We start from the raw sequence: 23,608 nt of genomic DNA on the forward strand, positions 1-23,608 counted from the left end.
AAAATGGGGGTACGAGGGGAAGATGGCAGAAGAGTAAGGTGTGGAGATCACATTCCACCCCACAGATACACCAGAAAAACATCTACACATGGAACAGCTCCTACAGAACACCTGCTGAACGCAGGCAGAAGACCTCAGACCTCCCAAAAGGCAAGAAAGACCCCATATACCTGGGTAGGGAAAAGAAAAAACAGAGACAAAAGAATAGGGACGGGACCTGCACCAGTGGGAGGGAGCTGTGAAGGAGGAAGGGTTTCCACACACTAGGAAGCCCGTTCATGGGCGGAGACTGTGGGTGGCGGAGGGGGAAAGCTTCAGAGCCGCGGAGGAGAGCACAGCAACAGGGGTGCAGAGGGCAAAGTGGAGAGATCCCCGCACAGAGGATCGGTGCCGACCGGCACTCACCAGCCCAAGAGGCTTGTCTGCTCACCCACTGGGGCAGGCAGGGCTGAGAGCTGAGGATCGGGCGTCAGTCACAGTGCAGGGAGAGGACTGGGGTTGGCGGCGTGAACACATCTTGCAGGGGATTAGTGCACCATGGCTAGCTGGGAGGGAGTCTAGGGAAAAGTCTGGACCTGCCGAAGAGGCAAGAAACTTTTCTTCCCTCTTTGTTTCCTGGTGTGCGAGGAGAGGGGATTCAGAGTACTGCTTAAAGGAGCTCCAGAGACAGGCATGAGCCACGGCTAAAAGAGCGGACCCCACAGACGGGCATGAGACGCTAAGGCTACTGCTGCCACCACCAAGAAGCCTGTGTGTGAGTGGCCCCCCTTGCCACAACTAGAGAAAGCCCTTGCACAGAAACGAAGACCCAACACAGCAAAAATAAATAAATAAATTACTAAACTCCTACTCCCAAAAAAAAAAAAAAAGAAGCCTGTGTGCAAGCACAGGTCACTATCCAAACCCCCCTTCCGGGGAGCCTGTGCAGCCCGTCACTGCCAGGGTCCCGGGATCCAGGGACAACTTCCCCAGGAGAACGAACAGTGTGCCTCAGGCTGCTGCAACATCATGCCGGCTTCTACGGCTGCAGGCTCACCCTGCACTCCGTACCCCTCCCTCCCCCCAGCCTGAGTGAGCCAGATTCCCCGAAGCAGCTGCTCCTTTAAACCCGTCCTGTCTGAGCGAAGAACAGACGCCCTCCGACGACCTACAAGCAGAGGCGGGGCCAAATCCAAAGCTGAGCCCCGGGAGCTGTGAGAACAAAGAAGAGAAAGGGAAATCTCTCCCAGCAGCTTCACAAGCAGCGGACTAAAGCTCCACAATCAACTTGATGTACCCTGCTCCTGTGGAATACATGAATAGACAACGAATCATCCCAAATTGAGGAGGTGGACTTTGAGAGCAAGATTTATTATTTTTTCCCCTTTTCCTCTTTTTGTGAGTGCATATGTGTATGCTTTTGTGTGAGATTTTGTCTGTATAGCTTTGCTTCCACAATTTGTCCAAAGGTTCTATCAGTCCATTTTCTTTTTCTTGAAAAAAAATTTTTTTCTAAATAAAAATTTTTTATTTTAATTATTTTACTTTATTTTATCTTACTTTATTTTATTTTACCTTCTTTCTTTCTTTCCTTCCTTCCCTCCTTCCTCCCTCCCTCCCTCCCTTCTTTCTTTCTTTCTTTCTTTCTTTCCTCCTTTCTTTCTTTGTTTCTTTCTAATTTTTCTCACTTTTATTCTGAGCCGTGTGGATGAAAGGATCTTGGTGCTGCAGCCAGGAGTCAGTGTTGTGGCTCTGAGGTGGGAGAGCCAACTTCAGGACACTGGTCCACAAGAGACCTCCCAGCTCCACATAATATCAAACGGCAAAACTCTCCCACAGATCTCCATCTCAACACCAGCACCCAGCTTCACTCAATGACCAGCAAGCTACAGTGCTAGACACCCTATGCCAAACAACTAGCAAGACAGGAACACAAACCCACCCATTAGCAGAGAGGCTGCCTAAAATCATAATAAGTCCACAGACACCCCAAAACACACCACCAGACGTGGATCTGCCCACCGGAAAGACAAGATCCAGCCTCATCCACCAGAGCACAGGCACTAGTCCCCTCAATCAGGAAGCCTACACAACCCACTGAACCAACTTTAGCCACTGGGGACAGACACCAAAAACAACGGGAACTACGAACCTGCAGCCTGCAAAAAGGAGACCCCAAACACAGTAAGATAAGCAAAATGAGAAGACAGAAAAACACACAGCAGATGAAGGAGCAAGGCAAAAACCTTACCAGACCAAACAAATGAAGAGGAAATAGGCAGTCTACCTGAAAAAGAATTCAAAATAATGATAGTAAAGATGATCCAAAATTTGGAAATAGAATGGACAAAATGGAAGAAACATTTAACAAGGACCTAGAAGAAATAAAGATGAAACAAGCAACGATGAACAACACAATAAATGAAATCAAAAATTCTCTAGAAGGAATAAATAGCAGAATGACTGAGGCAGAAGAAAGGATAAAGTGACCTGGAAGATAAAAGAGAGGAAATAACTAAAGCAGAGCAGAAAAAAGAATGAAAAGAATTGAGGACAGTCTCAGAGACCTCTGGGACAACATTAAATGCACCAACATTCAAATTATAAGGGTCCCAGAAGAAGAAGAAAAGAAAAAAGGATTGAGAAAATATTTGAAGAGATTATAGCTGAAAATTTCCCTACCATGGGAAAGGAAATAGTCAATTGAGTCCAGGAAGCACAGAGAGTCGCTTACAGGATAAATCCAAGGAGAAACACAGCAAGACACATATTAATCAAACTATCAAAAATTAAATACAAAGAAAAAATATTAAAATCAGCAAGGGAAAAGCAACAAATAACATACAAGGGAATACGCATAAGGTTAACAGCTGATCTTTCAGCAGAAACTCTGCAACCCAGAAAGGTGTGGCAGGATATATTCAAAGTGATGAAAGAGAAAACCAAAAACCAAGATTACTCTATGCAACAAGGATCTCATTCAGATTCGATGGAGAAATTAAAACCTTTACAGACAAGCAAAAGCTAAGGGAATTCACTGCCACCAAACCAGCTTTACAACAAATGCCAAAGGAACTTCTCTGGGCAGGAAACACAAGATAAGGAAAAGACCTACAACAACGAAACCCAAAACAATTAAGAAAATGGTATTAGGAACATACATATCGAAAATTACCTTAAATGTAAATGGATTAAATGTTCAAACCAAAAGACATACACTGGCTGAATGGATACAAAAACAAGACCTGTATATATGCGGTCTACAAGAGACCCACTTCAGACCTAGGGACACCTACAGACTGAAAGTGAGGCGATGGAAAAAGATATTCCATGCAAATGAAAATCAGAAGAAAGCTGGAGTAGCAACTCTCATATCAGACAGAATAGACTTTAAAATAAAGACTACTACAAGACACTTAGAAGGACACTACATAATGATCAAGGCAGCAATCCAAGAAGAAGATATAACAATTGTAAACATTTATGAACTCAACATAGGAGAACCTCGATACATAAGGCAAATGCTAAAAGCCATAAAAGGGGAAATTGACAGTAAAACAGTCATATAGGGGACTTTAACACCCTACTTTCACCAATGGAGAGATCACCCAAAATGAAAATAAATAAGGAAACACAATCTATAAATGACACATTAAACAACATGGACTTAATTGATATTTATAGGATATTGCATCCAAAAACAACAGAATACACTTTCTTCTCAAGTGCTCATGGAACATTCTGCAGGATAGATCATATCTTGGGTAACAAATCAAGCCTTGGTAAATTTAAGAAAGTTGAAATCATATCAATTATCTTTTCCAACTACAATGCTATAAGACTAGATGTCAATTACAGGAAAAACCTGTTAAAAATACAAATACATGGAGGCTAAACAATACACTAATAAATAACCAAGAGATCACTGAAGAAATCAAAGAAGAAATCAAAAAATACCTAGGAACAAAAGACAATGAAAACACGACGAGCAAAACCTATGGGATGCAGCAAAACCAATTCTAACAGGGAAGTTGATAGCAATACAATCCTATCTCAAGAAACAAGAAAAATCTCAAATAAACCACCTAACCTTACACCTAAAGCAATTAGAGAAAGAAGAACAAAAAACCCCAAAGTTAGCAGAAGGAAAGAAATCATAAAGATCAGATCAGAAATACATGAAAAACAAATGGAGAAAATGATAGCAGAGATCAATAGAAGTATAAGCTGGTTCTTTGAGAAGATAAACAAAATTGATAAACCACTAGCCAGACTCATCAAGAAAAAAATGGAGAAGACTCAAATTAATAGAATTGGAAATGAAAAAAAAACAACTGACACTGCAGAAATACAAAGGATCATGAAAGATTACTACAAGCAACTTTATGCCAATAAAATGGACAACCTGGAAGAAATGGACAAATCCTTAGAAAAGCACAACCTTCCGAGACTGAACCATGAAGAAATAGAAAATATAAACAGACCAATCACAAGCAGTGAAATTGAAACTGTGAGTAAAAATCTTCCGACAAACAAAAGCCCAGGACCAGATGGCTTTAGAGCCCTATGCTATCAAATATTTAGAGAAGAGCTAACAACTATACTTCTCAAACTCTTCCAAAATAAAACAGAGGGAGGAACACTCCCAAACTCATTCTATGAGGCCATCATCACCCTGATAACAAAACCAAAGATGTCACAAAAAAAGAAAATTACAGGCCAATATCACTGATGAACATAGATGCAAAAATCCTCAACAAAATACTAGTGAACAGAATCCAACAGCACATTAAAAGGATCATACACCATGATCAAGTGGGGTTTATCCTAGGAATGCAGGATTCTTCAATATATGCAAATAAATCAACGTGATACACCATATTAACAAATTGAAGAATAAAAACCATATGATAATCTCAGTAGATGCAGAAAAAGCATTCAACAAAATTTAACGCCCGTTTATGATAAAAACCCTCCAGAAAGTAGGCATAGAGGGAACTTACATCAACATATTAAAGGCCTATATGACACACCCACAGCCAACATCATTCTCAATGGAGAAAACCTGAAACAATTTCCTCTAAGATCAGGAACAAGACAAGGCTGCCCACTCTCACCACTTTTATTCAACATAATTTTGGAAGTTTTAGCCACAGCAAGCAGAGAAGAAAAAGAAATAAAAGGAAGCCAAATCAGAAAAGAAGGAGTAAAACTGTCACTGTTTGCAGATGACATGATACTACACATACAGAATCCTAAAGATGCTACCAGAAAACTACTAGAGCTAATCAATGAATTTGGTACAGTAGCAGGATACAAAATTAATGCACAGAAATCTCTTGCATTCCTATACACTAATGATGAAAAATCTGAAAGGGAAATTAAGGAAACACTTCCATTTAACACTGCAACAAAAAGAATAAAATACCTAGGAATAAACCTACCTAAGGAGACAAAACACCTGTATGCAGAAGACTATAAGACACTGATATAAGAAATTAAAGATGATACAAACAGATGGAGAGATATACCATATTCTTGGATGGGAAGAATCAACATTGTGAAAATGACTATACTACCAAAGCAATCTACAGATTCAATGCCATCCCTATCAAACTACCAAGAGCATTTTCCACAGAACTAGAACAAAAAATTTTACAGTTTGTATGGAAACACCAAAGACCCCAAATACCAAAAGCAATCTTGAGAAAGAAAAATGGATCTGGAGGAATCAGGCTCCCGGACTTCAGACTATACTGCAAAGCTACAGTAATCAAGACAGTATGGTACTGGCACAAAAACAGAAAGATAGATGAATGGAGCAGGATAGAAAGTCCAGAGATAAACGCACGCACATATGGTCACCTTATCTTTGATAAAGGAGGCAAGAGTATACAATGGAGAAAAAACAGCCTCTTCAGTAATTGGTGCTGGGAAAACTGGACAGCTACATGTAAAACAATGAAATTAGAACACTCCATAACACCATACACAAAAAAACTCACAATGGAGAAAAGACCTACATGTAAGTCCAGACACTATAAATCTCTTACAGGAAAACATAGGCAGAGCACTCTTTGACATAAATCACAGCAAGATCCTTTTTGACCCACCTCCTAGAGAAATGGAAATAGAAACAAAAATAAACAAATGGGACCTAATGAAACATCAAAGCTTTTGCACAACCAAGGAAACCATAAACAAGACTAAAAGACCACCCTCAGAATGGGAGAAAATATTTGCAAATGAAGCAACTGACAAAAGATTAATCTCCAAAATATACAAGCAGCTCATGCAGCTCAATATCAAAAACACAAGCAACCCAGTCCTAAAATGGGCAGAAGACCTAAATAGACATTTCTCCAAAAAGATATACAGAGTGCCAACAAACATATGAAAGGTCATCATGACTAATCATTAGAGAAATGCAAATCAAAACTACAGTGAGGGGGGCTTCCCTGGTGGCGCAGTGGTTGAGAGTCCGCCTGCCAATGCAGGGGACACGGGTTCGTGCCCCGGTCCAGGAAGATCCCACATGCCGCAGAGCGGCTGGGCCCATCAGCCATGGCCGCTGAGCCTGCGCATCCGGAGCCTGTGCTCTGCAACGGGATAGCCCACAAGAGTGAGAGGCCTGCGTACCGCAAAAAAAAAAAAAAAAAAAAAAAACTACAGTGAGATATCACCTCACACCGGTCAGAATGGCCATCATCAAAAAGTCTACAAAAATTAAATGCTGGAGAGGGTGTGGAGAAAAGGGAACCCTCTTGCACTGTTGGTGGGAATATAAATTGATACAGCCACTATGGAGAACAGTATGGAGGTTCCTTAAAAAACTAAAAATAGAACCATCATATTACCCAGCAATCCCACTACTGGGCACATTCCCTGAGAAAACCATAACTCAAAGAGAGTCATGTACCACAATGTTCAATGTAACACTGTTTACAATCGCCAGGTTATGGAAGGAACCTAAGTGTCCATCGACAGATGAATGGATAAAGAAGATGTGGCACATATATACAATGGAATATTACTCATCATAAAAAGAAATGAAACTGCTATTTGTAGTGAGGGGGATGGCCCTTGAGACTGTCATACAGAGTGAAATAAGTCAGAAAGAGAAAAAAAAATACCGTATGCTACCACATATATATGTAATCTAAAAAAGAAAAAGGTTCTGAAGAACCAAGGGACAGAACAGGAATAAAGACACAGATATAGAGAATGGACTTGAGGACACAGAGAAGGGGAAGTGAGTCAAAGTGAGAGAGTGGCATGGATATATATACACTACCAAATGTAAAATAGATAGCTAGTGGGAAGCAGCTGCATAGCACAGGGAGATCAGCTCCATGCTTTGTGACCATCTAGAGGGGTGAGATAGGGAGGGTGGAAGGGAGATGCAAGAGGTATATGGGGATATATATATACGTATAGCTGATTCACTTTGTGATACAGCAGAAACTAAAACACCATTTTAAAGCAATTATACTCCAATAAAGATGTTTAAAAATTAGATAAAATGATAAAGTGACAAACTTTATATGATATATATTTTTTACCACAATAAAAAAAATAAGTAAGAAAGATGTCCTGCTTGGGAAGTGCATTATCCTTTTGCAGAGGTGCTAGGACTTCATTCTGCAGACAGAGAGAAACCACTGAAGTTTTCTAAGCAAAGTAGCTGGAATGCCTGATTTTTCCATGTGTGCAGCTTTGTCTGCCTGATTAGACTTTATCACTTTGGTCTGAACTGTTCAGAGCATCTACCACAGAACTGAAGACAGATAGTTGCTTACCTAATCCATCACATCTGCTGGTTAATTACTTGATTTTTATTCTAAAGATTCCTTGATTGATCATCATGTCTTTTCTTTAAATTCTCAGTAAGGAAAATATTGCACCAATTGCCCTTTCTCTGAATGATGCTTTTCTACAAACATAAATGGCATCTCATTGTTTGCTCTGCTATATGGCAATAAGAATCTCTCAAACTCAGTAAAAACACAAGTTATTTTCCATGATCATAAGAGAAATACCAGTCAGGACAGGAAGACAGAAGCTCCTGTAAGACTCTCTGTTTTCCTTTATCATTTGTGGAGGCCTGAATTTCCTTCCAGCCAAAACTCCTGTCATAGTACTCATGAAGCCAACTTTATAATAGGTTCTGTATTCACAGAGTTTAATTGTGTCAGAAAAATTCCCTTCAATAACCTGCAATTGAATGAAGTCTTCCCTGTCTCTGGCAAAACCTCACTTTCTCCCTTAACTTTAATCACACTGCCTGCAGAAACCAGTGGCACTAATCAAACTGCCTGTGCATAAGTACATCTGCTTGACAATGCCTGGTGCCTTCACTGAGAAGTCCCAGCAGTACCTCCTAATGTGTCCCCCCAGGTCACTGCCAATAACATTCCATTCTATTCTCACTCAGTGCTGGCTCCTCAATGACACCCAGCGATAAAGGATGAAGTGGTATTTGTTTTATAGCATGCTGGAAGAAAAGGCTGCTGATAGGAACAATACAGTTCCCAGCTTCACATTCTATTACAAATTCTAACAACCTGCCATTGAGACTCTTCTAAAAATTAAAATTTCGGTTGGGTGGAGATGGATAAAGATAAAAAGTAACATTTACCTGAGCTGTCTTTATCCTGTGGCACTCTTATCAACACCCTCTTGGGGCATTAATCTCTCATCAAGAGCTCTGCCATTGCTTAAAACAAAACCTATGATAGGTGGCTCTGTACTTTCTCACTCAAATCTCCAACAGGGCCAAGTTTCAATGCAAAACAAAGAGCTAAATAGGTCATTTTACCCCCATTCCTAAAGCCCTGGGCAATACGATTCAGAGGAAAGCAGAGCAAGGACTTCTACCATTTGTTAAGCAGCCTCCTTGGCAAGGAGCTCTGGTCACCTTGCAGCAACCCCTCCCATGAGGAAACTCTGAGGCTCCCAAGGTTTTCTTCAGGCTACACAGCTTGTTGGGGGCAAAACCAAGATTCAGCCCCCAGTCTGTGAGAGTGTTTTTCCATTGCACCAAGGTGGACTCCTCTCATGTGCTCAGTCTTCAAATGGGATGGTTTCACTACTTAAAAACATATCTGGTAACTCCACGTGTGAAACCTCTCCCCAAAAGTCGATCTGTCTCATGTGCTCAGAGATACAACTTGACTGTGTTCTATCTGAAACCTTGCAGTCTTTTTATACAGAACATATTGTACCTGGTCCTGCTCTGGACATTTTTCAGGTGCCTTTGTTTTTTGGGTTTTTTTGCGGTACGCAGGCCTCTCACTGCTTTGGCCCCTCCCGCTGCGGAGCACAGGCTCCGGACGCGCAGACCCAGTGGCCACGGCTCACGGGCCCAGCCGCTCCGCGGCACGTGGGACCCTCCCGGACCGGGGCACTAACCCGCGTCCCCCACATCGGCAGGCAGACTCCCAACCACCGTGCCACCAGGGAAGCCCTTTCAGGTGCCTTTGATCAAAAGCAATACTGTCCTGATGAATCCACTACCTGAAGTTAAGATGAGATAACCTATATGTCTTAAGCCACACAGGATGCATCTCTAGAGGATATCTTAACAGTTACAAACCTCATATTCATCCTTCAAACAAGAAAAACTCATGAATGGCTTGTGTGTACTGGATGGAGTAGAAACTACCCTGCCTCTCTCCTTTGGTGAGGTATCTAATGTGTGTTGGCCATCGACTACCTAAAATAAGCCACATGAGATTTATCACAAATAAGACTTTCTGTTGCAAAGAAATACTGTGGGTGTCCAGGGGGTAGTTTTAAATCTACCACTGAACCTGTCATTCACCCAAGCATTGAGATTCCAGGGTACAAGCTGAAGCCTGCTCTTGGGGAGCTCCCAGTCCACAGTTGGGTGGGCAAGTAGGACAGGCAGCATGGGATGAGTTAGATTTGAAGGTAACAATGAGCAGAGTCACCAAGGGGTTAAGTTCTACTAACCACACATAGGGCAACTGCCTGGGACCAAAAGGAGGGAGCATCTCATTACCTGTGCAATTACTATATTGTCTGCAAGGTGTCCTCTCATGAGAAAAGTCCTATTCTTTCTAGTTTCCTTTTTAAATCCAGCAAAAGCAAGGCCATTTTTCATCATCCTGTATTTTCCTGAGTTGTTTAGCAATCAGCATAAACTGTCCATTCACATCACACTCAACCCGGCACCAGGTGCTGTTTCTGAGACCTCTGCCTGTATGAGGTGATTCAGTCCTCACAACCTCCTTACAGGGAGCACTGAGACATGCTACAGGTGTCCCCAAGCATCAAGCAACTGATTACTGGAGCTTTGCTTTGAACCAGGGCAATCTGGCCTCCGATCTTCCCTAACTCTACTCGATCCAGGGATGTGGCTGCAAACATCCAGCAGCAGCTTTGACATCAAAGCTCAGAGGGAAGCTCATAGCTCCGTTTCAACACCTGGAAGCTTTGTGCTCTTCCAATCAGACTTAGGAAACACCATGATTACATCAAGTCAGTAGTTTTTAAATAATTGAGGTTGAAAAAAGATAATTAAAAAATAAGTGATACTATTTCTAAGCATTTTGCTGCAACTAAAGCTTTCCACCAATACTGACGGGAGAATGTAGGTGGACAGGAACGTGCTGAGTTACCCATCCCTCTCCATTCTCCTCCACCCCTTCCCACTCTCTGCCTGTGTGGACCACATCAAGAGGTTCTCATACCCAGGATTCCAGCTGTGCTCTGCAAGGGGAGGCCCAGCAGGAGATGGAGTCTGGGTACAAGGGCTCACAGCATTCATTAGTTTGGACCCCTCCCTACAGAGTCCTTTCACTGAAGGTCACACAGCTCTTGTCAAGGTGGCCTTGTCATTACATCCTTCTAGTTCTTAGAAGGAACTCTCTCTCTCTCTCTCTCTCTCTCTCTCACACACACACACACACACACACACACACACACACACATGCACACACTGGCTCTGGGATACCACTCTACCCCTTGTGGATTCCTTCATCTTGCCCGATAGTAAATTCATTCAAATTGCCAAGTTTGAGTATGTCATCTGTTTTCTTGCAGAAGCCTGAATGATACAGTAAATATATTCATTAAATCATTTAATAAACATTTTAATTGAACTATGGCATATACACAGAAAAGTGCATTGATTTTAAATAAACCATATAGCTCAGTTACAAAGGAAACTCAACCATGTAACCTCCTCCAAGGGCAAGAAACAGGACATTATCAACAAAAGCCGAATTAGATCTTCCATTCCTTACACTCTCCCTTCAACCACTGACTCCTAACACCATAAAGTAGATTTGCCCGTTTCTGAGTCTTCATGCCTGGAATCATATACTATGTATTATATGAGTTTCAATCAGATTTCTCTTTTGCTCAACATGTTTGTGAGATTCAGTCACATCGTTACAGTTTCAGGAATACATTTATTTTTATTTCTGTATAGTATTCCACTGTATGATTATCTCACAATTTATCAGTTCTAGAGTTGATAGATATGGAATGGCTTCCAGATTGGGGTTACTATAAATAATGCTGTTATGAGCATTTTAAGACATGTCTTTTGGTGTGCAGACATACACATTTCTGTTGGGAATATAACTAAGAACAAACTTTCTGGGCTATAGATATGCATTGTCCTAAACTTTGGTAATACTACCAAATCATTTTCAAAAGTCTGTACAAATTTACAATCTTATCAGCAGTGTATGACACTTTCTGTTGCTCTATATTCTCTAATATTTGGTGTTGTCAGCCTTTAATTTTAGCCATTTAGGTGTGGATATAGCAGTATCTTGTTGTGGTTCAGATTCACATTTTACTGGTGACTTACAAGGTTAAGCACCTTTTCATATGCTTATTGGTAATTTCAGCATTTATTTATTTATTTTTTGCAGTACGCGGGCCTCTCACTGCTGTGGCCTCTCCCGTCGCGGAGCACAGGCTCCGGACGCGCAGGCTTGGCGGCCATGGCTCACGGGCCCAGCTGCTCCATGGCACGTGGGATCTTCCTGGACCGGGGCACGAACCCGTGTCCCCTGCATCGGCAGGCAGACTCTCAACCACTGCGCCACAAGGGAAGCCCAATTTCAGTCATTTTAATATCTTCTTTTGTGAAGAGTCTATTCAGGATTCCTGTCCATTTTGTATCTTTCACTTAATTTATAGGTATTTTTAATATTTTAGTTATATTTTCCTTTTAAATTGATTGGCCATGTTTTCCATGTGGCCCTGTTATCCTGGTCATAATTTCTGGGTTAGGAAAGGAAATTAACCCAACCTGGGTCAATCAAACTCTTCTCCAAGGAATTTGGGATTCAAAATAGTCATTTCTCTTTGTGTGGCTGAAATTGAGATCCTATAAATTGGGAAACTAATGAGACCATCTCTATTCTGCCATGAGCAGAAAAAAGACAAGAAAATGGTCCATGGAGAAGCACGAGGCAATTAGAAGAGAACAAAATGTGTCTGGGGGACAGCAGTATGTCCTCTGTCTGGATGCCTTTCTACTTCCTAAGTCTGCTTTCCCCACTCCACTCCAACCCCTCTCTCACAGAGCCCACTGTCCCTTGGAGTCTGCGGGTTAGCCCAGTATCATTCTAATAATCCCCTATTTTGCTTGATATCAAGTAGATTGTTTTACTGGTAGCTAAAAATACTTTAACAAAGACAATAAAATTTCTCAACAAAGTACACCAAAGGACACTGACAACACCAGTTTCCTTGAAACCATATCAAGGAAATAATTACAGAAATATCTCCAGAACTGAAATCTAATCAAACTCATTGTGAGAGAACCTAGGGGGACGTTCTGAGCTAATTATCAAAGAAGGAGACCTAGAAAATTGTTAATCAAGGTTTTAAATTTTAAAGACAAAGATAACATTTTGAATCCAGCTTGCTGATTCCTATAGTTTTCATAATCAGTCATCCACGATTCTAAAATCCTAAAGTTTGGAAAAGCAAATTTTTTATGTTTTATGTCAAAATTCAACAAAACCTGATTTGAACTGAAATGAGGCTATCTGTGGTCATAATTTGTCCCACCTTGTAGAAAATATTCAGGTTTCACTGTAGAATTACTAATGTTCGGAGGACAGGGTGCTGGGCCTGAACCTTTCGGGGTTGTTCCATCATATAAAATTGTGTGTACACTTAATTGTCTTCATAAAATATAAACAAAAATATCTGAATTTTGAAACATATCTGGCACCAAGAATTTCATGTGGAGACTATGGACCTGTCTGTACGTAACAGCTTGAGCAATATGGAGTTAATTCCAGTGTACATTTTAGATAAAGATCCCTGCACATCGGGGAACTGTCTCTTTGCCAGATGCATATGAATTGCGACCATGGCCCTTAGTCACTTTTCTTTCTTCACTGTTGTGCCACCTATTGCACTTGGGTCCTTCAGGGTTCTCCAGTCACTCACCAGAAGTTTATGGCAGTGGCCAGCTCTGTGTAAACATGTCCTCATACAGGTGCACCCTGACCAAATTTGTCTTTGAGCCCATGCACCAACAGCTGCTTTCCAGCTGGGGCTCCTCTGTTGCATGGCCTTCCTGCATTTATTAGCTGGATGCACCTGAAAGTTGGCATTCCATGGGAAAGAACTTGGACCAATGGATAAATGTTCCCTCTTTCTCCCTGCAACCCCATGGACAGTCCTGAGACACATCTCGTGTTTCTTCTCAGACAATCCTACTGTATGGAGTGACCAGTGGCCCATAATGTAGCCAGATAGTGATTCAGCCTTGTTTTGACTCACTCCCTTCACCACCCTACTTCTCTGTCCCTTACTTCTCTTTCCTGGGATCATACTCTCCAATGAAGAACACCCACACAAGGCTTTGCTCTCTAGAGAACACAGGCTGAGTCAGCCACACATGATATTCTCACAATCATGAAATAAGTTGGAATCTATAAGAATCAATAAGAAGTTTGTTCATGCATTCCATATACCTATATATTGTATCTACTAATGTGTCAGGCATTAACACAAGGCACTGAGTAGAGAAAAGCCTAGAAGACATGGACCATGCCCTTGAATCTAGCTGGGGAGGGGGATACCAGGGGACAGAGAGGTAAACAAATGATTATAAAGCGTGAGTTCTAGATTTAAGGCATAGTCTAATCATGCCAAATGCTGGTGAGGATGTAGAGCTGCTGGAGCTCCCATATACTACTGTGGAAGTGCAAAGTGCTACAGTCACTCTGAAAAGTGGTGCAGCAGCTTTTTTTAAAGCTAAACACACACTCACAATATGATCCAGCAGTCCCACTGTTTGGTAATTACCCAAGAGAAATAAAAACCTAAGTTCACACAAAACCATGTACACAAATGTTTGGAGTAGCTCTACTCACAATCATCAAAAATTGGAAACAACCCAAATGCCCTTCAATGGGCCAATGGATAAACAAAATGTGGTATATCCATACCATGGAAGAATACTCAGCAACAAAAAGAATGAACTATTGATACCTGCAAAAACTTGGATGAATCTGAGTGAGAGAAGTCAGTTCCAAAGGTTGTCTGATTCCATGTATATGACATTCTCCAAAAGACAAAACTATAGTGATGGAGAACATATCAGGAGTCACCAGCATTAAGGCAGAGGGTGATACAAAAGAATAACACAAAGAAATTTTGGGAGGCGTGATGGAACTCTTCTGTATTCTGATTATAGTGGCAGTTACATAAATAAACATCTTTGTTAAAGTTCATAGAATTTTGAATTTGAAAAGAAAAATCAGTTTTGCTCTATGATAATTTAAAAAATAAAGTAAGAAGAAAAAATAATGATAATCATTGCTGTGCTTAGGTTATGATGTTTAAATAAAGGAATATATTATATGATGTCATGTTTTGTTTCATGACATGACATGGTGTTATATGACACCACACTGTATTATGTGATGTTACATTGTGTTACATGGTGCACCTTATATGATACCACCTTGCCATGTGGCATCACATTGTGTTATATGATGTCACATGTTACATGATGCATGTTGTGTAATGTGACATCACCTCATGTTATATGGCATTACATTGTATTATGCTCAACTTACCCAGTATGTCATATTCAAAACAGCACTTCACCAAAGACGAACGATCATATCTCTATCTGCTGAAGCCCTGGGAAGATCTTGCATTAAATTTGCCCCTGTTCCCATTAAGAGAGTTACTGTAACTCTAAGGAAACTGTATTCCATTTAACATAGATGCTAATCAAGCCTTTCTCTTAGTCAACCTAACTCTTTCCCATCACAGTGAATATGCAAATATACAGATTACGTGTTCTAGGATCCCCAGATAAAATCATTTGTACACAATCCTAACTGAAAACACGAGATTTGAAAGCAGAAACAAAATAAACCTTTCAATCCCAGATGCAACAACACACAAAAAAAGATGTGACATCTTAGTAAAAAGTATAGACTTCTCAGGCTAAAATTAAAAGTTTCATGGTAATCAAGATTTTTTAAAGTCCATAGATACGGGAAAAGATGCGACTTTAACTTTTAAAAGTATTATCATTTCTACAAATACCACTGCCAAATGCTAACAAAATTGCATGCAAACTCCAATACATTTCTTCAGTTTTTAAAATGTGTGACGTGTTCTTTTAAAGTAGAATCTCAAATAAAGTTAGAAACAAAATAACAAGGTCCTACTGTATAGCACAGGGAACTACATTCAATAAACCTCAATGGAAAAGAATATGAAAAAGAATGTATATATATGTATAACTGAGTCACTTTACTGTATAGCAGTAAGTAACACAACACTGTAATTCAAATATACTTCAATTTTAAAAAGTTGTAAGCAGAACAATTGTAAGTATGATGGTTAAGTTTAAATACAATTTTATGACCTGTTTCTCATAAAGTAGCTACCAATGAAATATTATAGATTTGAAAGCTCCTGTAGCTGAGACAGTAACTTTCCTTCAAGCTTAATAACCTTTGCCAACATGGAGAAAAAATAAAGAAAACAAGCAGAATATGTGGTGTGCTCCAAGGACAGAGAACAAGATAACTCAAAGGGCCAATATTGTCAGAAAAAAGAGTTACAGGACTCCCATCACTCTGTCACAATGCGACCATTGCAATGACCCAGAGCCCTCCCAAGCACCATGCCCTGTCCCTTTCCCATTCCATATAGGGAAAGACATTTGCCCTGTTTTTCTCTCGCTCAGCACACTGAAAGTATACATGCTCTGCCCAGTCAGAAGATGACTTATAGGTTCCCTGGCTGGCACATATATACAATGGAATATTACTCAGCCATAAAAAGAAATGAAATTGAGCTATTTGTAATGAGGTGGATAGACCTAGAGTCTGTCATACAGAGTGAAATAAGTCAGAAAGAAAAAGACAAATACCGTATGCTAACACATATATATGGAATTTAAGAAAAAAAATGTCATGAAGAACCTAGGGGTAACACAGGAATAAAGACACAGACCTACTGGAGAACAGACTTGAGGATATGGGGAGGGGGAAGGATGAGCTGTGACAGGGCGAGAGAGAGGCATGGACATATATACACTAACAAACGGAAGGTAGATAGCTAGTGGGAAGCAGCCGCATGGCACAGGGATATCAGCTCGGTGCTTTGTGACCGCCTGGAGGGGTGGGATAGGGAGGGTGGGAGGGAGGGAGACGCAAGAGGGAAGAGATATGGGAACATATGTATATGTATAACTAATTCACTTTGTTATAAAGCAGAAACTAACACACCATTGTAAAGCAATTATATTCCAATAAAGATGTTAAAAAAAAAAAAGAAAAAAAAACAGACAAGCAACCCATGCTCATTGTTGACTTTCCCTGACTACCGGGAAGTCAGTCCACTGTTCTTGCAGTGACCCTTCTCTTTAATAAACCCTATCTTCCTTACATTCTGCTTTGTGTATGGAAATTCTTTTCCAACCCACACTCAGACCACGACATTTTGGTGGTCCATATGGGGATATCTCTTGGGGGGATCTCCTCCCCCACCTCCTTTCCTCCGCCACCTCCTCTCCTCACTTCTTGGGACCCTTTGTGAACAGGCAAGTTGCCGTGGAAGCAACAGGGACTCTGGCCAGGGCCACACCCTGGTGTGTTCCGAAGGCTCCACGGCTCACTTCAACCCAATAACTGCTGCCCAGAACGGGTGAGGGTGCCTCTGTCTTCCTTCTGAGGACTAGGCCAATTGATATTGTGCGGGCATGGGTCAGGCATTTAAAAGCCATTAGGGTGCCTGCCACTTGAAGACTCCCGTGAAAGGATAAGGGAGTCACGGAACAGATCAGGTTGTTAGAGTGTCTACCCCCAGCAAGACAATTTCCATGCTCTGTGAGGCACAAATTGGTTCAAGCAGAACACTGAGCCCCCTCCCCTTGGCTGCCGCCTTCCTAGCAGGACCACGAGGTGGATTCCTCAGCCTGTCTTCTATGTTACTTTCACCTTTTTCTCCATCTGGATTGACTTACAGGAGCTCAGGCTGCATCTGAGCCATCCCAGGAGTGCCTTTTCACGTTTCAGGGAATCACCAAATGGTGAGTCACCCAGTGGGTCCTGGGAATCTCTCTCTCTTTCTTTGCCTGAGTTGCACGGTGCCTTAGTCGCACTGTTTGTGCCTCAGTCACATGGTTTGTACCTTAGTCACATGCTCAGGGGTCACCTCTCACTGTCAGACACAACTGTTGGGACTGTCGGCCTATTTTGTGCATTAATCACATGGAGAGATCACTGTGACAATGAGGATGGCTTTCTGTCAGCCAGTGACTCTCAGTACCCCCATTCTATGGCATATAGGCTAAGAATGGGTTCTGCTACGTCTCGGGGGCCTCCCTTAGACTCACCCCTCGGCTGTATCCTCGGGAACTGGAAAAATATTTGACCCTGAAAATCACAAAAAGAAGAGGCTCATTTTGTTTTGTAACACAGCTTGGCCCCAGTATAAACTGGGGGACCAAGAAAAATGGCCTCTTAATGGCATACTAAATTATAACACAATCCTCCAACTTGATCTCTTTTGCCAGAAACAAGGAAAGGACTCAGAGGCTCCTTATGTCCAGACCTTTATAGCCCTTACTTAGAATCCCAATCTGAGGGACTCATGCCGCATGTGTCTTTCTGTTGCTGCCTTATCCCCCTGACCCCCTCTGTCTCCCTCTCCATCAGATCTCCTAGACGATCCTCTACTCGACCTTTCCTGTCCTCCACCCCATCAACCCCCTTTGCTTCAGCACCCACCCCACCTCAACCCACAGCTGTCCAACAGCCACTCCCTTATCAGGGCGAAAGCCCCCCTCCCCTCCCCACATAAGATCGAGGACTGCCCAACACCAGGAAACAGATTCTAATATGCTTCCCTTAAGGGAAGTAGCAAATGGATACATGGGCACTATTAGAGTCCATGTTCCCTTTCCCATGTCTGACATTTCCCAAATTCAAAACAAGTTAGGTTCCTTCAGTCTGGATCCCACCACTTTTATTAAGGAATTTCAGGCCCTCACTATAGCCTCTGACCTGACCTGGCAAGACATTCATGTAGTCCTGACCACTTGTACTCATGAAGAGAAAAACAGGATATGGGCATTAGCCCAAGCTTGGGCAGATGAGGCACAGCTCTGTTTCCAAAACCTGGATGGATGGGGACCAATTTTGGGCTGGCTAAATGACTCTTTGTAACTATACCCTCAATTTTAATCAGACTAGCCTGGAGTGGAATCCCAGAGGAAAATAAATATGATGTACATGAAGCTAATTTCACTTTGTGTTGGGGAAATTCAAGGAAAAATGAGACTAAGAAATATATTAATGAAGACCATATCCCCATAAACAGCTCGGGCTTTGGAACTAAATACATGGGGATCGGTGTGACCAATGGACACTTAGTTTAACCTCCTGGCAAGATTCTTCTCCAAAATATAATATAATTCAGCTAATATTCAGAAATTTGTTATGCCAATTCCCCCCGTCACACTCATAATAAGTCAGAGCCTGGATTCTCCCCTTTTTGTATAGATGATTACTTCCTCAGAGTTTGGCCTTCCCAATCTAATCCTAGGCCATGGGACCCCAGTCTATTTCCAGAGGAAAACTCCCAAAAGGTCAGGGCCTGGCTCTGGGGACCCACAACAGGGGTATCTTTGAGGGGCACTGGATTTTCATTTCTATGTGGTAACGGGGTCTATCTGGATCTTCCCACACTTTGAAAGGGGCTCCCGCACAATTAGTGCTGTGGTCCCAGAGGCGACCATTACAAAGGATTTAGCTTCCTCAAGAGGCATTCCCAACCTTGGGTCCTTCCTTGAGGAGGCCTTAAGACCTGTCTGGGAGAGACAAAAATAAACCACTGACTGGGCATGCTTACAATAAACCAATTCTTGATAGGCCCAACATAATACATAGTGTCTTTAGAGGGCTCTTTTGGTTTGCAGGCATACCCCTCTTACAGAGGAGTGTTCTCTATCTCACCATCATGGACCAGGAATCTTGGAAGGCTACAGTAGCAGCCATTGAGGAACAGCAGTCAGCCCTAGGCTCTCTGGCCGAGGTGGTCTTACAAAATAGGAGGGTCCTTAATGTTATAACAGCTGAGGCAGGGAGTGTCTGTGCCCTACTAAATTAGATATGCTGCTTAACACCTCCAGCCAGATTGAAGAAAACCTTCAGATTCTAAAGAAAAACATCAAATTAATAGAAGATTTAAAAGAGAGGGCAGGACAGGGCCCCAGCTGGCTTTCTAGCCTCCTCTCCTCTGTGGGGATCCAGATATGGACATGGCTATTGCCCTTGTCGGGACCATTAATCCTGATAGCCTTCCTTTTGTTGTTTGGCCCCTGCATTATTAACACATTATCTAAGTTCATCTCCCAACAGGTTCAAAATATTCACTTCCAGATGGTGCTACAACAAGGGTACCAGCCAGCTGGCACACGGACTACATTGGAACAAGCCTTCTTATCATTCCCTGGACTCTCATCTCCCTCCGTGAACACACCCTGACAGAGCAGGCATCAGGAACCCGGGGCCCCTACGATGCCCCCAACCAGCAGGAAGCAGCCAGAGAAATTGTTGGCCATTCTCCTTACAAAAAGGGTTCCCAAACACCTGAGAAGGAGCTAGGCAGGTAGGTAGACATGAGCAGGGATCCAATAGGGCCAAAGAATTGGCCATTTAAATAAAGAGAGGGGGAAATGTGGTGTGCTCCAAGGACAAAGAACAAGGTAAACTCAAAGGGCAAATATTGCCAGAACAAAGAGTTACAGGACTCCCATCACTCTGTCACAATGTGACCATTGCAATGACCCAGATCCCTCCCAAGCACCATGCCCTGTCCCTTTCCCATTCCATATAAGGAAAGACTTTGCCCTGTTTTTCTCTCGCTCAGCACACTGAAAGTATACGTACTCTGCCCAGTCAGCAGATGACTTACAGGTTCCCCGGCTATAAAAGCAGACAAGCAACCCATGCTCATTGTCGACTTTCCCTGACTACCGGGAAGTCAGTCCACTGTTCTTGCAGTGACCCTTCTCTTTAATAAACCCTATCTTCCTTACATTCTGTCTTGTGTCTGGAAATTCTTTTCCAACCCGCACTCGGACCACAACAAAATAATCTGTGAACACCCAAAAGAATTATCTAATGGAACCCGTATGCCCACAAAATACCAATTTTGTTGTACTTGTTTAATCTTTAGAGATATAAAGATTCCTAGTGGTAGCCAAGAACTAAAGGAGCAATGCTGTTGTTCGAATAACTAAGCCTGCCCATGTTATCCGTCTATTTTACACAGTTAAGAAGCTTTGCTTTCTACAGAGGTTATATTCTTCAAATGTTGCAGTAAGTCAAATTTTTATAAAAACATATTAGCAGAGCTCACTTTTGAAGGAAAACCATAGGTAAAGATTTTGTTTAAAGAAAATGCTCCTTGACACTTCTTCAAATTTAACTTTATATCTATACTTTCATGTGAGGTGGGTTTTGGAAGTGGTTTTATTTTGTTTTAAATAATGACACCAATAGAGATAACTATTAAATCAACTAGAAAGATCTAAGTAACATGAAAATGTTGATGGAGAGTAGAAGAATGCCAGGGTAAACACGATATCTGGTGAACTCATTCTACAAGATGGCCATGTGTCAGGTGGGGATGGGCTACACAACCTAGACTTTGGGAAAGTACAAAGTGAGAGCCATAAGACTGTGAAAGCAAGAGAAGAGAAATCTATGGGAGCAGGTGGGAGAATGGAGTTCTGTTGCATAGGGAAAATGGATGCACCATTGGGTAAGGAGAAGGACCAGCGTAGACTTCTTGTAATTCTCTGGCCCCTTCACTAATGTCTCTCATCTAATCGTCAGGTCAGGTTGCACAAACTGCAGGACTGTGGCCTTGATGATATGACCTCTTATCTCTTCTAGAGGTGTTTCTCAGGTAACAGTTTGAAGATCTGATTATTAAGTATGATAGAGATGATGCTATCCACCCTGTTCTCTATCCCTTCTAATGTTAAACCTGGAGGGGCTGAGGACCCATGGCACTGAGATGTATCTCTCTCTCGCCCTCTCTGTCCTCCTCGCCCTCTCTGTCCTCCTCTCCCTCTCCTCCAGAAAACTATCCCTCTCAGCCCTCACCAGCATCTGGGAACAAGCTTTGAAACATTCCCTTCCAGACTGTGATGTCACTTGGAAAGCCTATCAACAAAAGCTACCCCAAAAATTAGACTCACCAATATCAAGATGAACACCAGGGACAAACGAATTGAGAAAGAACATGACGATAACAAATCCCAACACTGTCAGGCATTTGGCGAGCAGAATCCTGTCTGATATCCTGTGCTGTGAGAGAGGAAAACACAACTCATTTACTCAGTGTAATCTGATTTCTGCAATGTGTCCACAATCCTACGTGATTTGAATCACTACAAATTTCTCCTTATGATGAAAAATATAGCAACTTGAACTTGAAAGATAAGATCATGTGTTACAAGGAAAACTGTACAGATTTAAGATTAGATCATTCAAAATCTTGAAATCAAAACCTATGAAAAATAAACATAAAAAATATAGTACAATCCTTTTTTTTTTTTTTTTTTTTTTGCGGTACACGGGCCTCTCACTGCTGTGGCCTCTCCTGTTGTGGAGCACAGGCTCCGGACGTGCAGGCTCAGCAGCCATGGCTCACGGGCCCAGCCGCTCCGCGGCATGTGAGATCTTCCCGGACTGGGGCAAGAACCCGCATCCCCTGCATTGGCAGGCAGACTCTCAACCACTGCGCCACCAGGGAAGCCCAGTACAATCCTTTTAAATGACACCTGACTAAATGCATTTTCAATATGACACAGAGATGCTAAGCTGTTCCCAGGCCCACTGCCAGCATCAGATAAAATAAAGCCATTGTGAAGCCTACACATTAACCTCCAGGGACCTGGCCCTTCAAGACACATGCATTTCCACGGGTACTGTGTGTTAATAGCCTTTTAGTTTAGCTTTCCCTCTATTATGCAAATCTCTGCTCATGTGGCACTGAGGTTAAAATGTTCTTGCAATAACAGGACTTCTGCTGAATGCACTTAGCAGTCCCCTAGTCACCAGATGACACATATGGGATCCTGCCCCAGGCATTCAGGGGGCGAGGGGAGGTACTTTGCAGCACCTTCCTTAACCTTGGAGTTGCAGACCTCCTTCCAGTGGGCCTGAGCCACAGGGCAAGATAGGACAAGGTCCCCAAAGGGTGCTGTGCTGTGTGGGACTGGGGCAAGGAGTTAGGTCCCAAGAAGCACACACATCTAACTAGGCCCCTGTGTGAATCACACTCCACGGTGTGAACCAACAGCTGCACTATGTCCTTTCCTCAGTGTGGTCCCACTAGCACCTCTGTCTGTTAGTCTATGCCTAAGATATCCAGGTCTAGATGTAAATATAGATAAGGCTATATAAATATAGATCCAGGTGTAGGTATGGGTAGATATAGACAGAGCTATGGGTATAGATAAAGATATAGATGTAGAGATAGATGTAGATATAGATAAGGGTATAGACAGGGGTATAGACATGGACATGGACCTAGACACAGACATGAGTATGGGTGTAGGTATAGGTAGAGTTAGAGATAGGTATTCTCTCTTGATTTCTCTGGTCACACAGTTAAAGCTGCTGCCATAAAAACCACAAGCATATCCCTCTGTGTCACAACGACTCTGGCAGCAGCCCCTGGCCCCCTGCTCACACGCCATGGGGGCTGCTTTGGGAGCTCCTGTTTTCCTTCCCCACCCACTGCCAAGGCTTGGCCGGCCCCCACTCATCTTCCCCTTCCCCCACCAAGGAAGCCAATTTTGCTAGATGAGTCTGTGATGGAGAATCAGGAAGAAAGGGGCATGGTATCTCCCTGGGCCAGGTTAACCACAGAAACTGGGTATTACCATGGTCGACTCCAGGATTGGAAATGGAGGGAGCAGGGAGGTCAAAGAATATTCCAGTGTCACTCGGCTGGTATAAGATGATCAAAGTTTGTACTCTGTTATTTTGGGGTGCCTGTCAAATTTTATCCTTTGGTTATCTGAGGTCATCAAAGTGAGAAGTCTGAGAAACAATGCAGGGGTAATGCCCAGCTC

The 23,608-nt window shown here is 42.3% G+C and overlaps 1 protein-coding gene across 2 annotated transcripts in view; it reads right to left on the bottom strand.

Moving 5' to 3' along the window:
• Positions 1 to 23,608, bottom strand: part of OCA2 (OCA2 melanosomal transmembrane protein) — a 249,191-nt gene that overhangs the window by 80,677 nt on the left and 144,906 nt on the right. For both annotated transcript variants that reach the window (XM_022590517.2, XM_022590518.2), the window contains exon 17: positions 21,725 to 21,833. In XM_022590517.2, the coding sequence (XP_022446225.2) occupies positions 21,725 to 21,833 (109 nt within the window). The remainder of the gene's footprint in view (positions 1 to 21,724; positions 21,834 to 23,608) is intronic.

This window comes from Delphinapterus leucas, chromosome 8 (assembly GCF_059928025.1).
Source record: "Delphinapterus leucas isolate spDelLeu-1000000601 "Yukka" chromosome 8, BTC_Dleu_Yukka2, whole genome shotgun sequence".
In the NCBI taxonomy this organism is placed as follows: domain Eukaryota; kingdom Metazoa; phylum Chordata; class Mammalia; order Artiodactyla; family Monodontidae; genus Delphinapterus; species Delphinapterus leucas.